At 35.0% G+C, this 22272-nt stretch overlaps 1 protein-coding gene across 1 annotated transcript; it reads left to right on the forward strand.

Annotated features, from left to right (window-relative positions):
• The first annotated feature begins 5190 nt into the window (after positions 1-5190).
• Positions 5191-22260, forward strand: LOC112049945 (lysosomal acid glucosylceramidase). The gene is made up of 12 exons (XM_024088018.2): positions 5191-5326; positions 6995-7122; positions 10167-10221; positions 10793-10922; positions 11885-12041; positions 13720-13880; positions 14719-14842; positions 15350-15463; positions 18988-19135; positions 20525-20604; positions 20846-21138; positions 22114-22260. The coding sequence occupies exons 1-12, from the start codon at positions 5272-5274 to the stop codon at positions 22214-22216; spliced, it is 1548 nt and encodes a 515-aa protein (XP_023943786.2). The 5' UTR covers positions 5191-5271; the 3' UTR covers positions 22217-22260.
• Positions 22261-22272: the final 12 nt, after the last annotated feature.

Here is a 22272-nt window from a genome sequence, read left to right on the forward strand (position 1 = left end):
GAAAGTGCCTTGCCTTATCAGCCGATAGGCGTCCACTGCTGGACCTAGGCCTGTTGCACGGACCTCCAAGCATAACGGTCTCGAGCCGCCAGAATCCCTGCAACCCGCTTGATATCGTCGTTCCACCTAGTGGGGGGTCGACCGACACTGCCGGTGCGGGGTCGCCATTCCAGCACCTTGAGACCCTAACGTCTATCGGCTCTTCGAACTATGTGATGTAATTAAAGTGATGTAATTTGAAACAAATTGAAAGGAGATCTGAGAATATGGTAAATGATGCTCTGCAAGCCTTAGGTATACTTTATGCTAGCTGGATAGATTAATTTATGGATCTACTAAACCTACTAGCGTAGCTACCTAGGGGGTAGGCGGTGCAATGCTCCGGGGTCCTCAAGCTTAGGGGGCCTTACCAGAAAATCTCAATCGAACTTAACGTTCCAAAATATGCAAATTTAAATCAAGATTTTTTTGAGTAATAGTTAAAAAATATTGCTGTATCAGGAGTAAGTAGGCTAATGTCACAAAATTTTTACACTGGTCTGTAAAGAGGTTCAATTTTATTTGATTTGAGTACCACTCATATTGATGTTCTTTACGTCAGTAAATCATGTCAAATCTATAGATATCGGCTAGTCATTGTATAGCGCGAAATATTTTAAGTTTACTGTTAATATAGTAGTGGGGCCCCATTTTTTATTTGCACCAGGGCCCTTGGTAACCTAGCTGCGACACTGACTCAACCGATTTTGAAAATTCATTTACTATTAGAAAGCCATGTCATTTGTGAGTGTCAGGCTATATTTCATCCCCGTATTCCTACTAGAATAGGAATCACGTTAGTAAATCTGCGAGGTTCTGCAACTACATATAAAAATGGTAACTATGATGAACGCCTGATACAATTTTATCGCAATCCGACAATTTGAGACTATAATTCTGAAGATATGAACAAAAGCCGGAACAGTCTGAAGGGTCGATCTGAAATTTCTCTGGCTTAATAGTGGTATAGGAATATTAGAAACACACAGAGTTGTGAAGTTATTTTTTTTGAAAAATAAACTTATATGAATAATTTTTTAATAATTTTTTTTTGTTTTTATCTGTCTATCCGTATTTTCGTTCATCACGTTGAAATTACTAAATGAATTCAAATGCAACTCATCAAAAAATTAAAAAATCGCACGATTTGAGACTATAAGGTAATAATATTTTATGTCGGGAAAATTAAATCAGTGGCGGATGAAACGTGGTATGGACAGTCTTTTATTTAAGTCACGTTTCTAAAAATTGGTATGTGTACTACTAGAAAAATACTAAAAATAATGTCATTTAACCTTCTTCAAAATTCTATCCTTAAAAGGCTTGAAGTTTCTTTTTAATGAAAATTGTTCATATTTTGCTATGTTGAGTACCTACCCTCACAAAGTCATAAGTGTAAGTTTTGCATAAGTACGACAGTGTTGTACAGAGGATGCGATATAGTAGGTATACTTAATTATAGTATGTTTTAACGTAATCTTACGTAGTATTTTGTGTAGGTACTATAAAATTATTATCAGCTCGTGCTATATAGTAAGTAATGAATAAACGGTCTACGCAATAAATTTTTATTATTGTTTTTATTTAATTACTCAATAAGGCAAACAAATCTATACTTCTATACTAATATTATAAAGAGGTAAAGTTTGTAAGTTTCTAACATTCTTTAAATGGGGTAATCCTCGGAACTACTGGTCCGATTTCAAAAATTCTTTCACCAGTAGAATGCTACATTATCGGGGAGTGCTATATTTTATATTGGTATCATAATATGATACCAATATAAAATATAGCCTATAGCATTTATTATATATTAGCCGAGTTAACACAGTTTTTGTCATAAAGGTCGGATCGAAAATCCTCTTAAGCAGACTTATTCGCATGCGCTGCCTTAACCATTGTGTAAAATTGAAATTAATGTATGGAGGCTGGAAATGGTGGTTCGGAAACAAATATAACTCTAGACAAAATTCAGTTTAGATTTTTTTTTAATATTAAAGACTATTTATATAATATAAAGTATTTAAAATCAATTTTCATTATATTTTTTTAATCATTACCTATTTTTTTTAATTCCGTCACTGTTATGTTACACAGATTAGTTATCCCGCCAATTTACGACTTTTTAAATTTTATTTAGGGAACTCAACATGTTATTGTTGCTGCTTATTCCGATTAAGAAGTTTGCGCTAAGTTTACACTGGCTGTTTAGAATATCACATGGCCGTGGCATGTTTTTTATAATTGCTTTATTTTTTACATAAAACTTTTCCTCAAGAACTTCATTGACATCTGAACAGACTGTATGGTTAACGATCTTTGCCTGTCCCCGAATTTAGTTGGGGACAAATTAAAAAAAAAAACATATAACTCTTCACAGCTGATGACAGCAGTTCTAATTTTAAAGTTCATTCTGGCCCTTAGTAATTTGTATGAGTTATTCCCTCCCTATGGAGGGAAGCAGCATTTTCCACCCAATACTCAGATCAAAACAACACTACTTTCCGAGTATGAGAAATAAAAAAATAATTTACACTACATGTAAAGTGAGGGTGGTGGGATACCCTTTTCCAATAGGGTGGGGGATTGCAATCGGTAATTTTGTGCATTATAAGGGTTTAAAGTGCTAATTTAATATACGGATCCCTACACTGCGCGTGGCTCGATACGCACCTGATCGTTTATTTTTCTTATGTTTCAGTATACCTTATTAGGAATAATTATATTAAAGCGATATCCTATTTATTTTTACGGTCTAATTTGATGTGGTCTAATTGATATTAAATAACCACGAGGCCATGCACTTATGGATTTTCCAAACTATATTTATATATTTTACGGAAATATAAAACAATTAACGTGTAATTTAGTTATTAATTTATATTTATAACCTACAAATATTTATATTTATAACCTTATTAAATTTTATAGTATTTTTCCGTTTTAATTGAGTAAGTAATTTTAATGCATTTTGCAGGAGTTGAAATTAATCAATTAAGAAAACAAATTATCTAATTATACAACTGCATATATTATAATTAATTGTAATTTGGCTTACTGACACGTGCGACGAATAACACAGTACGTATTACATACGTTTTTATAGGTTAAACTGAGTTTTAGACAATGTATTCTGTGGTTTTAGTACTTGTACATACCTATGTTTTTTGTGGTTTCAGTACAACTTTGCAGAAGAGAGCGTGAAATATTTAAATTTTTTTAAAGATTTCTCTTAGGTCTTAATGCTAACTAAACTTGAAAATTTTAATCAAGAGAAAAGCGTATAAGTTTATCATAATAATTATGATTATATTTTTATAGGTAGGTAGGAGTATATCTATATCTAATAAATAAATAAATATACTTAACAATGCACACATCATTATCTATCCCAAAGTAAGCGTACATAGTAGTGAGCGTAGCCTGTGTTATTGGTACTGACATAGCTGATTTTATGTCCTAGACAATTATATAACGTATAAAATACATTTTAGACGTATTTATACAGATACTTTTATTTCCAGACCCTGGAAAACACCTATGCTCATCACACGAATATTTTCCACTACTGGGAATCGAACCCACGACCGTGGATGCAGAAAGCAGGGACACTACGTCACGCGGCCGTCAAATTAAATGATGATGTTTTTGTGAATTACCTACATTAATCACATACAATACGAGTATTGTAAGCTATTATGTACGTCTATTCTATAATAAATTAAAGATAAAGAGGTAAAGTTTGTGGTATTGTAGAGGGTAACTCCCGATCTACTAAACCGATTTTGAAAATTCTTGACCACTAGTAAGCCACGATATTTGCAAATGTCATAGGCTATATTTTATCCACGTGTTTTCACCGGTACATGAACTTCGCGTGTAAAACCGCGGGGCGTCGGCTAGTAATCTATACTTATAATAAATCTGTAGAGAGGTCAATTCTGTACATGAAATAGATTTCCAAAATAACTATCAGGGGGTGATTAGTGATCGATACTGATTCTTTATAGAAACAAAAACTACTGGACGGATTTTAACGAAACTTGGTACAATTATTCTACATACTCCTGGGCAGGTTATAGTATACTTTTCATTACGCTACGATCAATAGGAGCAGAGCAGTGAAGAGAAATGTTGAGAAAACGGGAGAAGTTACTCAATTTTTTAAGCTTCCTTAAAAACTGACTGGTTGACTCACAATAACACGTGTAACTCCCGATAGCTTAGCAGTTCGGAGCTTTCTAATTATATTTGTCTACTTTTATGTTTATAACACTCATCACTCATCCCTTATAAGAAAGTTAACATTATTACCTATTCAATAAAAAAAGAATCATAAAAATCGGTAAAGAAACACCAAAGTTATACAAGAAATACGCTGAGCCATCGTGCGTGAATACTAATTCATGCTAAATGGATTATTTTTGTGTAACGGTTTACCGCGCTCGACGCGACTTGCAGTGGGAGGAATAAATAAAGAAGTGCAGCTTTAATGAGTAGGGTAGGGGTAGGATAGGGGTAGTTGAACGTTTACAACGACTTTCACGCGGACGAAGTCGCGGGCGTCCGCTAGTATTTAAAATAAAATTTTAATAAAAAAATACAACCGACTTTAAACTCCCAAAAATGTTTCTACTAAACTAAAAAGCGAAAAATAACATCGTATTGGAAACCAACTGGAAAGCATAGCCTTTCAAACAAAAAAAGAATTTTTCAAATCGGTTCAGGCGTCTTTGAGTAATAATCGGTGAACATACATTAAAAAAAAAGATTTCGACGAATTGAGAACCTCTTCTTTTTTGAAGTCGGTTAAAAATAGAACACCTAAATAGGCCCTAGATTTAAAGTTCTCCAATGAGCTACCCTCTGTTACAAAAAGTTTATTACTACAGTTGGTTTCATGATTGTGCTGGGTGACAATTCGTTTCACTCTTGAAAATTTGCCGCGATTCACGGTAATAAATCTGAAAAACACAAGTAGTGCAATCTGAAAAATACAAGTAGTGAATTCCAGTTACTACATGACTGAATTTTTGTATTGTTGTGCACGGAACCCTAAAGATCGAGTAGCTGCGCATAGGAAGAGACTTCCGAGAAACTTCCCATTAGAGTAATCAACGCTTGTTATTGTTTCACGGCTATTGGTCGATACAGCACTTGAGCAATGAACACTCCACTCATTCGACGGGCAAAGTTTGCATGAGTGATACATATGCATAGCATGGTTCAATAATGAAGTTTTTTATATTTATGTTTATAGTTTCGTATACGAAACCTTTGTGGGCGGGTAAGTGATTAATAGTTATTGTGAATACTTACCAACTATTCATATACTGGTAATGTTTTACGTTATATTAGTTGTCTATACGCATAGATTAGCGTATGATAACAACATTGTGAATTGTTTATCATCCATCTTTATAAATTGACATTGACACTTGACAAATACTGAAGTAGATACTTAAAGCTCGTTACTACGGATAGAAAATTTCATGTTTAGATCGTTTTACAAAACTTAACATGGAAACCCATAGATTTACGAGTCGGTACAAGTGTACTTATAATTCTATGGGGAAACCTTTTCTGTTAATGAAATTTCGAAATTCTTAATTGAATTTGGAGTATATATATAACATGATACGGTTTTAAATAATTTAACATAAAATGTGGTTTAACATAAAATCAATGAAAAATATGATATAAATACTTATTGGAAATCGAAATACAGACTTTACTTTACGTACCTATGTATATTGTGTTGTTACTTTACGTGTTGCATCATGGTTAGGCAATTAAATATGTATTTTGTAGAGTAATAAATAAAATAAAGTGATTCTTGAGACGGCGCGTATTGTGAGGAGGTTCCTCACTCTGGAGCCTTGACCACCGGTTGCTTGGGCACTCAAATGTCTTGCAGCGGGAGAATAAGTTATTTTTTATATGTTTTTAATAGTGCTTTGTATATTTTGTATGTATAACATTGTTTAAAATTTTAAAAATAAGGAGAAATAAATAAATGTGAGTAAAAATAAATAAATAAACCTATTAATTTTTATAAATTACTTAACCTAACCAACCTATAACATTATGGTTTCTTAGACCACATCTACATTTAACTTAGTTAGTTAGTAGTACTTAGTTTTTAGTGAAATGAAGTTTATTTAAAACTATCAAAACCTCGCATTTTCATCCGCTTAGTTCCCATTACGGAATAGGAATACGGAACTAATAATATATTCGTTCGTCGTTCATGCAAAAATAAAAAAAACTTTATTCTTTATAATATTAGTTTAGATAAAAAAATATGGTTTCATTTACAATAGTGTAATTTCTATGCACTTGAAGAAGGTAGATGAATGAAGGTCGTATGCCCTGAGCAGAACAAATTTTTCAATAGTACTTAGTCCAGTCGTTTTACGTTTTATCTGTGGAAAAGTTACTAGTGAGCTGAATTTTTGTATGTACACCTTTATTACGGTGTTAATATAAAAATGTGAAAAATCGACATCGATATCGTGCCAGCTAAAAAACATACATAGGTCAAAAGGTTTCAATATCGATGTCGATTTTTCAAATCTTCACAATAACACCGTAATAAAGATGGTATAAAAATTCAGCTCACTAGGAATTTTTCCCCAGATTGGGCTTTAAAATGCCCAAAAAATCATTTATCAAGCCGATGGACGTCCACAGCTCGACACCACGGCTTCCAAACCTATAGCCTTCCTCGTTTAATGGACTATCTAACACTGAAAGAATTTTTCAAATCGGACTAGTAGTTCCTGAGATTAGCGCGTCCAATCAAACAAACAAACAAACTCTTCAGCTTTATAATATTAGTATAGATTGATCGCACTGGAAGAGAATATTGATGAATTGATCGAGAGTGTTATTAATAATTTCATGACTATCGGGGGTTTTTTCCAAATTTTCAATTTTATGTTATTCCTTATAGACAAGCCATGTGCTGCGAGGCAGATAGAAGACGAGTCAGTGGTGTGTGTATGCAACTCGAGCTACTGCGATGACATCATCAGGGAGCACCCTGCGGACGGCACATATGTCGTGTACACATCCTCAAAGGTTTGCATACATTTACATCCATCCTCATTACCAGACTACCGTCATCGTAAAGGTTTGCATACATTTACATCCTCTTCTACTAGACTAGACTATCGTCATCGTTATAAGCATATTTTAAAGGCCCACTATAGGGTCAGACCCAATGATAATTTTATACTATAGATCCTCGTAGGTACCTACAAAATCATCGCAAAAAGTGATCCGAATTTAGCGACTCCACTGAGCGCAGACATGCACAATTTAGTCTTTAATTATATATTTATTTTATTTATTTATTTATTAAGTTTGCTAGCGACTTTTACATATTTTTACACATACAAAAAAAATTAACTTATGAACTAACATGCTTAGCGTATGCAAAATCGTATTAAAGCAAACATTGCTTGCAAAACCACTTTCATCTAATAATGTATATTTTACAACTTAATTATAAATATTAGCGGACCCCTGCGACTTCGTCCGCGTGGAATTCAGTTTTTCACAAATCCCGCGGGTACCATGGATTTTTCCAGGATGAAAAGTAACCTATGTGTTAATTCAGAGTAAAATCTATTTCCATTCCAAATTTCAGCCAAATCGCTTCAGTAGCCGCAGCGTAAAAGAGGAACAAACATACTTACACACTTTCACACTTACACACAAACTTTCGCCTTTATAATATTAGTGTGATTTATCTGTATATAGTTTTTGCACTTCCTGAACACACAACTCGACATTGTAGACGATATTTAGGTGTTCGTTGTTTAATATGCGACCAAATGAAATTAAGTAAATTTTCCACATTTGTCCGCCTCAGTTTTGATGCGCTAGTGCCTCATCTCCATCTCTAGATATAAACTATCATTGGTCAAACCTCCTTCCTAACACCATCTAGGCGTTCGAAAAATATACAAATTACGAAATTACAGAATCAATTTCTTAGAAGAAGAGATTCATATTTTATAGTCCTGGACTAGTCTGGACTCGAAGCTATGACCTCGTGCTCCGAAACCGCAAGAACCAACATGGCAGATAAAGACAAGGTTTTTCATTCTAATGCTTTAAAGGGGAAATATTTCTATATTTCCGCAGTCTCTGTCAAACATAGCGATAACCCGAAATCCGAATATCTACGTTATCGCGCAGCGTGCCACATTTGCGAATATTTAAGTACTTTACACAAAGAAAGGTTAGTTATGTAGGTTATACATATTTACACTAAAAATATAAAAAAAATAATACTACAGACTAGCGGATGCTCGCGACTTTGTCCACGTGGAAATCGATGTAAACTTTCAATGCCTGTTTTATTCTCCTATTTATATTTTCGCATGTTTTATAATAAATATACCTATATACATATAAACAATAAATTATAAATAATCCAAGATATTTACAAAAATATAACCTTTCATTAAAAATTCATTTTTAAAAAAGCTTTAACCGTTTTTACCTTTAGGGGTAGAATTTTGAAAAATCTTGAATTAAATTATTTTTATTATTTTTGTGGTAGTACCTACACCACCTAACACATAACAATTTTTATAATTAATGTAACTTGAAAACTGAAGGACTTTCCATACAAATTGTCAACCCCTATTTCACCCCTACTGATTTAATTTTATAGCAACATAAAGTTTCCTATTAGGTAATATCTAATAATTCTTCGTATTATAGTTCAAAATTCAAATCGTGTCAAGCTTTATTTCAGTTCAATTAGCAGTTCAGCCGGGTCAACATAAAATACGGACAGACAAAAAATAAAAAAATACATTTTTGGCTTCAGTATCGATTAGGTATACCTATAATGCCCTCTAACTAGAATTTTAAAAATATCTTTAATGTACAGATTTTGACCTGTTACAGTTAGGTATTATAGGTATAGTAGATTATGGCACATAGCGCGTCGAAACTGAGGCGAACAAAGTCACCCAATTAGCGCAGTTTCATTTAATCGCATTGTAAACACCGAAAGTACTTGAGCACAATAATACCTTAAATATTGTCTACAATGCCGAGTTATGTAGGTATTCAGGATGTGTAAAAAATATACAAAAAATTGTGCATCTGTCCGCCCATTGTTTAGAACATATTTTGCGGTGATTTGATATCTAATAGTATAAAATTGCCATAAGTAATTTAAATCAAACAACTTAAATTCTAAAATATGATGAAAACAAAAAAACACAATACGCTTATCGGCACAAACTCGCCCCCTATGCCCAATATTGGACATCCGACATCTTGATTACACTCGTAACTAGCGGACGCCCGCGACTTCGTCCGTATGGAATTTAGTTTTTCACAAATCCCTCGGGAACCATGGATTTTCCGGGATTAAAAATAGCCTACGTGTTAATCCATGCTATAATATATCCCAATACCAAATTTCAGCTAATTCGGTTCAGTAGTCGAGGCGTGAACGAGTAACAAACATTCATATCATCAAAGTCAACAGTTTTCGCAAATCTTGGGAAACCGGGATTTTTTCGGGATAAAAAGTGGCCTATGTGTTAATCCAGAGTAAAATCTATTTCCATTCCAAATTTCAGCCAAATCGCTTCAGTAGTAGCGGCGAGTAACAAACATCCAAACAAACATCCAAACATGCATACAAACTTTGGCGTTTAGTAGGATTAGTAGGATAGGCTCTCAAGTCGACATTTACAATGTCAAGCCAATTCCTTTCTTTGCCCAAAGCACACAAATTCGAATATAAACATCCGTCATTAATGTTTTGGTGACATCCGCATGAAAATCCGTTCAGTAGTTTTGGAGTTTATCGCGAACACATAGACAGTCTCAGTGGATTTATAGCATGTACCTTTTTGTGTACTTTGTTTTATAATAAGGGCCTTTTTTATACATATTTACAAGTTAGTTAGATTACAATCTCACCTATTGGTAAGTCATGATGCAATCTAAGATGGAAGCGGGCTAACTTGTCAGGAGGAAGATGAAAATCCACACTCCTTTCGGTTTCTACACGACATAGTTGTTTTGTAATGTTAATTATCTACTTTACTTTACTACTTAATCAACCAAATTATTTTCCGGGTTTTTAGAGTGGTCTACGTTTTCAAAAACGTATAAGCCAATGGAGTGATGGCGAACTTAGCCGTAAGTACCTACCGATTAATTTAATTTGTCATTATACCTACTTTAACTAATTTGTTATTTTGTTGTTGTAAACTAATTTGTAGTTGTAAACAAAGTTCATAGAGTTTGTATAACAAACATTTATTACAACTATAAAAAAAATACAACCGACTTCAAAACCTAAAAACGTACCCACTAAACTAAAAAGCGAAAAATAACATCATAATATGTTCTACCTGCTGATCAGTATGAAGGCGGTGCTAAGCCGGTGATGTATTGGGACCAACTGGGGAATTTCAATGGGGAATTTCAAACAAAAAAAGAATTTTTGAAATCGGTCCAGGCGTTTATGAGTAATCGGTGTACATACATAAAAAAAAATACCGACCGAATTGAGAACCTGCTCCTTTTTGAAGTCGATTAAAAAACTTGTAACAATAAATTACCTGAGTAACTCGTGATTTTGAGCCCTAATATACATATTTCTAAGAAGGCTCAAAGTTACGGGAATATTAATCATATTTAAGTGATACGGCAATTAATATTCTTTTAAAAAATATATAGAATATATTTTCACTTTTTTTTGAGACAGGCAGACTCACCCTGGAATTGGACCCAACAAAACAATACCAAACTATTGAGGGATTCGGTGGATCAGTAACAGACTCAGCTGCGATTAACTGGAAAAGTCTTCTTCCAGTGCTACAGGATTCTTTGATAGAGTAAGTGATCCTAATCTCTGATCCCTTTGCGAGAACAGTATCTCAATCTTAAAAAAAAAAAAAAAAAAAAACTATAAAAAAAAAATAGTGAGCTATTGTAGTGTCAGATACTGCACTCTTCACCACACTCTGCACTGCTTCAACCATATTAATTATTGAAGATGAATGCTAAAGTAGTTGAAGAATCAAAAATACTCTTGGCTTTGGTTTGGCACAACCTTGAAAAAGGGAGCAGCTGATTTTCAGCTGCTACCTTGATACCAAAATTTTGCAATGCCACATATAAAAAACTAGCCGAAGGGCTCTTATCTAGACAGGCAGCTTAGTCCGGAAAGTTATGGTGATGGACCACAATGTAAAATTGGTGCTTTACATTGTGGCCCATCATTCCGCGACTACTAATTCCCCGACGAATGAGATGAGGTAAATCTTATAATAAGGTATATGATAATACCTTATCAAATTAGTTATAATGCATTATTTGCGAAAATGTCTAATAACATTATATTGGTTCTAACCCAAATAAGCATAATATTCGTCACATTTAATTTTAAAAAAAATTGCCATTTATATCTTTTGCTTATGAGATATTTTTAAAATTAGTCCGAAGAAGGTCCCCGATATCTGATGTCATCCGGACGTGGCTTTGTAACTCACGATCTCGGGGACACTTGAATTTATACACTCAGGCCAAAGCACCCTTCCAGAACGACCTTCTAGGTTTAAGTCTCAGAGGACACGCCCTTAGAGAGTCGTTCCATCTCTTCTGCTCCTACTTTCGGATCCCATCCGGCAGTGCTTCTGCGGGGTCTTTGGCTTTTTATATATTCCCCAGCATAATATGAGTGTATGAATAGTAGGTTGCCACGAAGCTAATCAAATCTATCGTTCTGATGGGAACACGATTTCTTATATTATTCCGAGGATCTCTTTTTTTTTTTAAATTATTAATATTATCGCAGGTCTTACTTCGGGGAAAATGGCCTAGAATATAATATGGTGCGGACTCCTATTGGTGGTGCCGACTTCTCGATTCGTACCTACGCCTACAACGAGCTCCCATTGAATGACGCATCCCTTACCAATTTCACTTACACTCCAGAGGACATAATTTACAAAGTAAGAGTTTACACTACTGTTACACTAGAAAACTAATTAGTGACTGTTATAGGCTATATTTTTAATCGACTTCCAAAAAAGGAGGAGAGTCTATGTTCGGCTATATTCTTACGGGAACGTGAACTACGCAGGTGAAACCGCGGGGGGCTAGTATTATATTTCATATACTTGAATCCAATTTCCTTTATGAGTGTTTTTTGATTTTTTTTTCTTTACAAGTTAGTCCTTAACTACAATCTCACCTGATGGTAAATATCTAGTATTGCAATCTAAGATGGAAGCGGACTAACTTGTTAGGAGAAGGATGAAAATCTACACCCCTTTCGGTTTCTACACGCCATCGTACCGGAACGCTAAATCGCTAGACGGAACGTCTTTTCCGGTAGGGTGGTAACTAGCCACGGCCGAAGCCTCCCACCAGCCAGACCTGGACAAATTAAGAAAATCTCAATCTGCCCAGCCGGGGATCGAACCCAGGACCTCCGTTTTGTAAATCCACCGCGCATACCACTGCGCCACGGAGACCGTCGTCTCTGCCTGTAGGGTGGTAACTATCCACGACTGAAGCCTCCAGCCAGACCTGGACTAATTCAGAAAACCCCAATCGGCTCACCCGGTGATCGAACCTAAGACCTCCATCTTGTAAATCAAATCTGCTACGGAGGCCGTCAAAATTGGTTATTTAAAATTAGGTAATCCAACCACATGTTGGTTAACTGTTTACCGATATCAGGCACGGTAAGCTGCATACGGGACATCCCTTATCTCTGTTGACATTTCTTGCTCGAAGAGACCGTTTATAGTGAGCTTACTATAGCCTAATTAATACTCGTAGTTCTTGCATTAAAACCATAAACTGTTCGTCAGAATTCGACAAACGACGATAATAGATAATACCTAATCAGGTTAGTTATTTAGGTTAACAGGTTAGTTAACCTAAATCGTGCATTTTCATGAGCTATTATTGTGGGTTAAATTAATAGCTCATAAAAGTAGTAGTAGAAAAATGTAAGTTACCTTAACCACAGTAAAATATTCTGTGCCTTTTAACGGCTTAGAACAATGCGCAGCAGCTATAAAGCTAGGCACTCACCATCCGATAAGCCCACATTGCCTGCAACGCTAACAGCTTTACAGTCGATAAAATTGATTGTGTGTTGGTCGCGATGTGCATGAGTCATGCACAATGTACATCGCTAACGGCACCTCGTTAAACGGCTTGACAGCCGATAAAATTAATCGTGTGTTGGATCAGTTTTATTGACTGTTAAGCCGTTCGCGTTGCAGGCATGTGAGCTTACTTGATCGTTAGTAGCTGACATAAGAACAAATAACTCCTAGTTCTCCTCGTTAGTTCATTATCATAATGCGGTTTCGCATAATGAGGTTTTTGATTCAAACATTGAGTTTAAGAAATTCTCATTACCAACTCCGTGCCTCGAAGAGCACGTTAAGTCGTTGATCCCAGTCTTTACGTATATACAGAGTGTCCCGTAATTAATAAATAAAACGCAAATAGTACACCACGTTTTAATAAATACAAATATTTAAGCGTACTATATTTTTTATAGCTAAATCTGAAAAATACTATATTTTTCTGAATAAATGTTGGCAACCCTAGGCTTAACCTTTATATGGCCTGTTAAATGAACTGATGATGATTACATGAACATTGCAGATTCCGATGTTCAGATCGATCATGAATGTGGCAAAGACACCGGTCCACACAGTCGCTACGACTTGGTCACCGCCCGTGTGGATGAAGACTAACAACAACTATTCAGGCTTCAGTCAACTGAAACCTGAGTACTACCAGACCTACGCTAACTACCATTTAAAGTAAGACATCATTTAAAGTATATTCAATACTTTTTTTTATTCAAAAAATATACAGTAACCTTAAGATGTCTTAATAAATATACAAATCATGCATGGTTGCATTTCCACGTTGGACAGCCAGGATAATCCTTTGCGTAAAAAATGAGCTAGCCCTTATGTCACCAATCGAGACCACTTACCGCGGTGAAATAATCCTACTAATATTATAAACGCGAATTTGAGCTTCAATAGCTCAACGGTAAGAGCGGTCGGATTCATCACCGAGGGGTGGTAGTTCGATCCCTGCCCCGTTAGTCTATTGTCGTACCTACTCCTTATACAGTCTTACCCGACTAGTTGGAGGGAATTGGGAATATTGGTATTTTTTTTAAAGATATGGCAAATATTCTTTAAAAAAATGGTTTACGTTTGACTGGCTAGTGGTGCATTGGGCGGGGGGCTTCAAGCTCAGGGGGCCCTCGAATCTTTACCAGAAAATCTCGTTAGATCGAATTGAACTTTCAAAGATAGATGATAAATATGACAGGTTGTAACCCGCCTTTAATCATGGCAACTAAAGTAGACTTTTTATTTCGTTTTATTACTCAATAACAATCATCAAGTGTTCATTGTAATTTATGTCGTTGCTGTTTCATATTTTCATTAGGTACCTGCGCGTACCAGCGTCCAAGCTGATGGCTCAACATTTTAAATATATTTGTATATTTATCATCTTTACTTGATAAAACCTAACCAGTTTTGATAGATAGTAGTGGGGCCTCATTTTTGCATCAGGGCCCTTGGTTACCTAGCTACGCCACTGGCTAGTAACTATGATATAGATCTTTATGATTTTCAGATTTATTGAATTGTACACATCAGCAGGCATTCCGATTTGGGCAATCACTACAACGAATGAACCAATTAACGGAATATTGGCACTTGCTCCATTCAATTCACTTGGATGGACCGTGAAAAACATGGTAGGTTTACAGAATGCTAATTATCTTCATAAAAAGATAAATTCTATACTAATAAAACAAAGAGGTTAAGTTTGTGGTATTGTAGGGCTAATCTCTGAATCTACTAAACCGATTTTGAAAATTCTTTTACCACAAGAAAGCCACGTTATTTGTGAGTGAGGAAAAACGATTATTACATAATCAACTCCTTTCAGACAGAAAATAGCGATTGTGACGAGGTTTTTTTAAAACAATATACCTACAACGAGTAATGTACTTAGTAGGCAAAATATAGGTAAGTATAATAAATATAAAGCTGGAGAGTTTGTTTGTTTGAACGTGCTATTCTCAAGAACTACTGGTCCGATTTGAAAAATTCTTTCAGTGTTAGATAGCCTAGATTTATCGAGGAAGGCTATAAGTTATACTTATATTATCCCCGTATTATTACGGAAACAGGAACCACGCGACCACCAAAAATTTTTTAATGATTTTGTTTCCTAATGAACATACTGATTGAAATTGCAGGGAAAATGGATCTCGGACAACCTCGGGCCAACAATACGTAACTCGATATTTCAGAGTGTGAAAATAATTACAGGCGACGACCAGAGAGTTACAGTGCCTTATTGGTTTAATATGGTACGTTTCATTTTACAATCATCATCATCATTATCATCTTCATCATCATCATTATCATTATTAACAACCCATAATCGTTTGTCGATTTGTATCTGAATTTTTTCTAGTTTCGATAAAAAGGATTTTACCCGGCGAAGAAAACAGGAAGGGGAATGATTTTGGCAGTCCATATGTATGTTATAGACTCTTTTTTTAATGTAGTCTGGTTTAGTTTTTATTAAACTTAATTTTTCATTTATTACTATTCCGTTTTCCAATCGGCCCTACAATATCCAGCCCTGTAATATCGAGTATCTACCTACATCTGATAAGAAACGAATTTTAAATAAATATATATTTTCAATTAAACAATATGATATATATTTTGTAATGTGCTCGTCAAGACCTTTTATTTTATACCAAACAAGTGACGATTATCTCGGTTTTTTTTGAGGTTAGAATCTGAGGCTTAAGTTCTGTCAAATATATTTTTTATAAAATAAACACTCTCGTGACATGGTGTTTGTGGTTACAGTCCTCCGGAATGGTTAGACAGATTTTAATGATTTTTTTATATATTTGTTAGTAGGTTCCGAGACTTGGTCGCTAACTATGGGCCTCATAAGAAGGCTCAGCGGGCGATGAAACGAGCTATGTTAGGAGTATCTCTGCGTGATCGAATCAGAAATGAGGAGATCCGCAGAAGAACCAAAGTCACCGACATAGCTCAACGAGTTGCGAAGCTGAAGTGGCAATGGGCGGGGCACATAGTGCGAAGAGCCGATGGATGTTGGGGTCCCAAATTGCTGGAATGGCGACCCCGCACTAGTAAGCGCAGTGTTGGCCGACCCCCCACCAGGTGGACTGACGACATCAAGCGAGTCGCAGGGATTCGCTGGATGCAGATGGCTCAGTATCGTGATGTTTGGAAGTCCCTACAAAAGGCCTATGTCCTGCAGTGGACGTCCATCGGCTGATATGATGATGATGATGATGATGATTCGTAAAGTATTTTAACGGTTCAACCCTTACCAGTTTCATATTAATTTATATCCCGCGACTTCCCGTGACTTCGCGACTGCGAATAATTTGTGTAAGCTTTTATCCCCATTTTATTTGTCATTACATTTTACATTTTAACAATAGTCGATGTACATATTACCACGAAGATAAATCAAAAACAATTCAGCATGTCAATAACACGAAAACATACATAGCCTAAATAAAAAGCGGAAAAATAACATCATTACTATGTATAATTAAGTCAGTAGGTTTAATTGAACACAATTGAAAATAATTGAAGGTCATCCTCATCAGTTCAACTTCACTAAATCTATACTAATATTATAAAGCTGAAGAGATTGTTTGTTTGTTTGCTTGAACGCGCTAATCTCAGGAACTAGTAAACTACTATAAAATTTGTACCCATTTTTAACACCATGCATAAAGGTGAACTTTTCGAACTTCTTGGTTTATTTATTTAACTTATAGTTTATATAGTAGATTGTTCTACAAGGGGCTAAAAAGACCCATTATATACGAGGTATTTTTAAGGCACGAGCCAGTAGGCGAGGACCGCTAAATATTACTTAACAAATTATTTCCGATGTCTTAATAAATATGGACGTAAAAACTGAAACAACTGTCCTAAAAATCAAATTCTTCTCGGAGCTCTTTTTGTATATATGCTTTACAAGTTAAAACATTTACTGATTCTTTTTATATTTTTTGAGTTATTAATTTTAAATTAAGAAAAATCGATATATTTTAAGAAGTTATTCAAAAATTATATTTTTGTCTATTTTGACAATTTTGATAATTTTGACAATATTTTTCACTTAAATAATTTTGGCATGTGTTCGCAATTATATTTATCAAATTATTCGCTAACACCCGAAAATGTATCCAAGTAGTTCGTTCTTCGGTTGCAACTCTTCATTCCCAATGATTTTACCATTTTGTATCTGACATGAGTCTTCAGCGATGCCTCTAAAATCTTCAAATTACTATTGATCTTTTAATATATTTTTTTTGTAATAATTATTTATTATTCAATGTACAGACACTCAGATTCTTCTTTTACTATATTAGGGATAAAATATAGAAACGTAAATTATTTATTATTTCCTCGCAAATAGTAGGTGCTGGAAGTAAGTAATAAATATACCTACTAAGTGTCGGTCAATAAAACAATTAACATAGCTAGTATTACTTCACCGTAAATTTCGTTATTTAAGGCCGGATAGTAATGAATTTACCTATTATGTTGTTACATACCTACAAAAGAAACGTTTTCACTACTCTTGCTCAAAAACACTGTCATATTACCACTCCACAGCGGGGCTAAACAAGCATTTCAGCCTCTAGGGGCTAAAGTAATTTTGTTTTTTTAATTTTTGTCTGTTACGAGTAGGTACTAGCCAAGTACTAGCCTACTATAAAACGGAGGAGGTTTTATTCGAAAATAGAATCATTATAGGTAAGGCCCTGATTGTTTTGAAAAATAAATAAAAAACTTTAAATTGGAATGAAATGCAGCGTTCTTGTCTGTAGAATGCGTTTATTTTTTTATTTAATTTTTATTGAGTTGCGAATAGAGCGAGATTTGAAGACATGGGACATCATTTACGGTGTAATACCTTTGCCTTTTTCTCATGTGAAAAAAATAAAATTAAAAAGCGAGAATTTAAAAAACAATTGGCGTGAACACACACTTAATTTTTTTCAGAAAATAATTGTAAATTTGTGACCGTAACTTACATATTTTTCAACAATAATTGTTATTGTTGTCTTTATCTAGTGAGAATGGTGATCCTAATTTGGAGATGGATGAAATTTTCAATCTGTTACCATCAAAGTCCAGACGAATTTACTTAAATACTTACCTACGAAAAATTTAATAAGTGAAGTTAACAACAACGAATGGATTCGCTTACGAAAGGAGTTTTTTAAACTATTATCTCACACAATTACCTCACATACTCATTATTCATCTTCACAGTAGTCGGAAATTATGTTACTTCATAATATATTCTTTCTAAAAAAACGTATCATCAAAATCGGACCATTCAATAAAAAGTTATGCTTGGTGTTACATTAAAATTAATGGGTAATCAATTAATGATCCCTTGTTTTCCTACTCTTAGGGTTGACGTTGTGTTTCCAAATTAATACAGAACTATTTTCGGAATAGTTCTGTATTAATTTGAAAACACAACTGTATTAATTCCATGAAAGGAAAAGAAGTATCAAAATCGGACTTCTCAGTACAAAGTTTAGTTTTACATTAAAATGAATGGGAAAACATCCCATAATCTTGTTTTCGTGCTCTTAGGGTTAAAAATGTTTCTTCAAATTTAAGTATATGGTTGAGAGCTGTTTCTGAGGACTTCCTGAAAATGCTTGTTTTATGTATTCTTTTACTTCATGAGTAGCAAGAGGCAATAATTTTAAACATAAACTTAGGGGATCCATTTTCAAATTTGTCGATACACGGGGACAAGATTTTTCTAACGACAGTTAATTGGGTTTGTCTTCTGTTTCAGTTGGTCACTTTTACTCCTGAAGCGTTAAATTACATAGATGGCCTTGGAGTGCACTATTACACAGACAAATTCGTTCCTCCTGCCGTATTCGAGACAGTGACTTTAACACATCCTGATAAATTTATTCTCGCAACTGAAGCGTGTGAAGGTAAGGTGCAAATACAACACAATGCATTGTACTACTCCAGTCAACCTGACTGAGCCGTAATAGCCCAGTGGATATGACCTCTGCCTCCGATTCCGGAGGGTGTGGGTTCGAATCCGGTCCGGGGCATGCACCTCCAACTTTTCAGTTGTGTGCATTTTAAGAAATTAAATATCACGTGTCTCAATCGGTGAAGGAAAACATCGTGAGGAAACCTGCATACCAGAGAATTATCTTAATTCTCTACGTGTGTGAAGTCTGCCAATGTATACGCATAATTTCAACCACTAGGGTAAGCACTATAGGTACGTACAAATTGTACAAAATAGAAAATTCCTTCTCCAACACAGGTTCGTAATAACTCCTCCTCAGGAAAGGCAGTGTATTTTTGCATCTAAAATGTTTGTCTGTTTGCTTATTCCAGAACCTTGCAAACATATAGGATTTTGCTACATATCTTCACAAGAACGAAAATGAAGTTACTTCTCAAGTAATTTTCATAGGTATAGGCATTCTGAGGACATAGCATCAGAGATAGTAGTTCTCGAATTCGCTACAAAGCATTGTTTTGTGCCAGAATTATGCTAAGTAATTAGCTTATAAACATTAGCATTTACCAACCAAGCATTACTTTCTCCGAAACACAGTCTCCTTTAAAAAGTACATGTTATTAACTCTTTTTAACCGACTTCCAAAAAGGAGGTTTTACGTCGGCTGTATGTATGTTTTTTTATTTAATCGAAATCAGAAACGAACAGTTCGATATGTTGACAGAATAGGTTGGAGACTTGAACTGATTTTATGATTTTTGAAGATTTAAAACATCTAATTTTTTTGTGTTCGTGTATCATCTCTATACTGCCAAATGGAGTCGTTCGAACTGCGCTGTAGCCACATAAATTCAGAAATTTTCCCATGCTTCTTTCTGCTCTAAATCAACATCCATCATTTGGTTACAAGGACCACAACAGCTGGGCCAATTGAGGAAAATTTCTTAATTTGTCCAGGTCTGGCTGGTGGGAGGCTTCGGCCGTGGCTAGTTACCACCCTACCGGCAAAGACGTACCGCCAAGCGATTTAGTGTTCCGGTACGATGCCGTGTAGAAACCGAAAGGGGTGTGGATTTTCATCCTCCTCCTAACAAGTTAGCCCGCTTCCATCTTAGACTGCATCATCACTTACCATCAGGTGAGATTGTTGTCAAGGGCTAATTTGTTAAGAATAAAATGAATAAATATTTGAACCAAATCAGTTATCAGCTGAAGTAAACCCCGGGAGTCAAAACATAATTAACCTTGTAAACAGTGATGGGTGCTGCTTCAGGGCAGTAAGAAACATGAAATAATAATTTCGATACAATCAACTACTAAAACAATTTTTAATAATTTATAGGCAGCTTTCCTTGGCAGAGCCGTAAAGTTATTTTAGGATCATGGGATAGAGCAAAAGCATATATACTCGATATATTACAGGTAAGATGTTTGAAAGTATAACCAATTTTTTTTTATTATTAAAAAATATAGCCATATTTTTATAAATAAAAAAAACAAATAGATGGTGGATGTTTTACTTTAATAAAAACTAAGTAATCGCCTATTTATAGTGATTGAACTTTTAACACGTGAATAGGTAACAATTAAGATGTCACGATCCGTTGGTTTTGCCGTTACGGCCCAATACTCTATCGTTATTATTAATGTTTCTTTATTTTAGGATCTTAATTACAATTTGGTCGGATGGATTGATTGGAACCTGTGTTTAGATATGCAAGGAGGGCCAAACTGGTCGAACAACTTTGTCGATTCTCCAATAATTGTGGACAAAAACCGACAGGAGTTTCTCAAACAGCCGATGTTCTACGCGATGGGACATTTCGCAAAATTCATTCCACGTGGTTCCGTTCGCATCCACATGAGCGAAAAGCATGGCGGCATCCTCCCGTCAAGTATATACAAAATCGCCTTCTTTACACCAAAGAATACAATTATCGTTAATATTTACAACGAGTGAGTATAATTAAGTCAGTTCCGTATATTATATCTAAATTATCTTGGCATTTATCTTGTTTCCCGTGGGTTAAAGTTAAATTTATAAAAAAATTGATTTATATACCTGTGCATTTGATGACTCGATTTGAAATGTTACATGCAATGTAGGGCCGTTTTATTGGAGCAGACGGGTCTCTAGATTACAAAGGCATATTTTATATATAAAGCTGTTCTGTCGTTAACGAATGTTTAGTGTCCTGGCAGGAACTAGGTGCCCCCATCGAGCGTAGGGTTCTGGACAAAAAGGTCCCAGTGGGAAAGAGCGGTCTCCATTGAGGGTAGAAATAAAAAATACGACTTCTGCATATTAAAGTGTGCGTCGATATGTATTAAATTAGGTTGGCGTTACGATTAAATTTAAAAGTGCATCATTTCCAGGAGTAGGTGCGTAAATATTTGAAGTTCACAGACCAGTAGTTGTTGATTATATTTTCGAGTAGGAGTGGCGTGAATAAGGGTTTTGATTTTAACTAGGGTAAGCACTATACGTACAAATTGTACAAAATAGAAAATTCCAACTCCAACACAGGGTCGTATTAAGTCCTCGCTCCTCAGGAGTGCATTTTGCATCTAAACTGTTTGTTTGTCCATCGAGTAGGGCAACCTCAACAATAAGTTTTGGTATACCTACTCGACTGTCACTAATCGTAAAACACTAGAAATCTATACTAATATTATAAAGCTGAAGAGTTTGTTTGTTTGTTTGTTTGAACGCGCTAATCTCAGGAACTACTGGTCCGATTAAAAAAATTCTTTCAGTGTTAGATAGCCCATTTATCGAGGAAGTCTATAGGCTATATTTTATCCCTGTATTTTTACGGGAACGGGATCCACGCGGGTGAAACCGCGTGGCATCTACTAGTATTGAATATAATAACTTTAAAGCATTTTTGTAAATCATTAATCACTTAAATTCTGATTTGTTTTTTCCAGCGGCAAAACACGAAGTATCAACCTGCGAGTTGGACAACAGCAGACAAGCTTACTTCTAGAAGCCGACTCTATTACCACCGTGGAATTTCCTTATACGTTATAATTAAATTATTAAATAAAAAAAAATGTAAGTATAGATAAATTAATGCTCTCCTTTCT

The sequence above is a fragment of the Bicyclus anynana genome, chromosome 8, assembly GCF_947172395.1.
Source record: "Bicyclus anynana chromosome 8, ilBicAnyn1.1, whole genome shotgun sequence".
Classification (NCBI taxonomy): domain Eukaryota; kingdom Metazoa; phylum Arthropoda; class Insecta; order Lepidoptera; family Nymphalidae; genus Bicyclus; species Bicyclus anynana.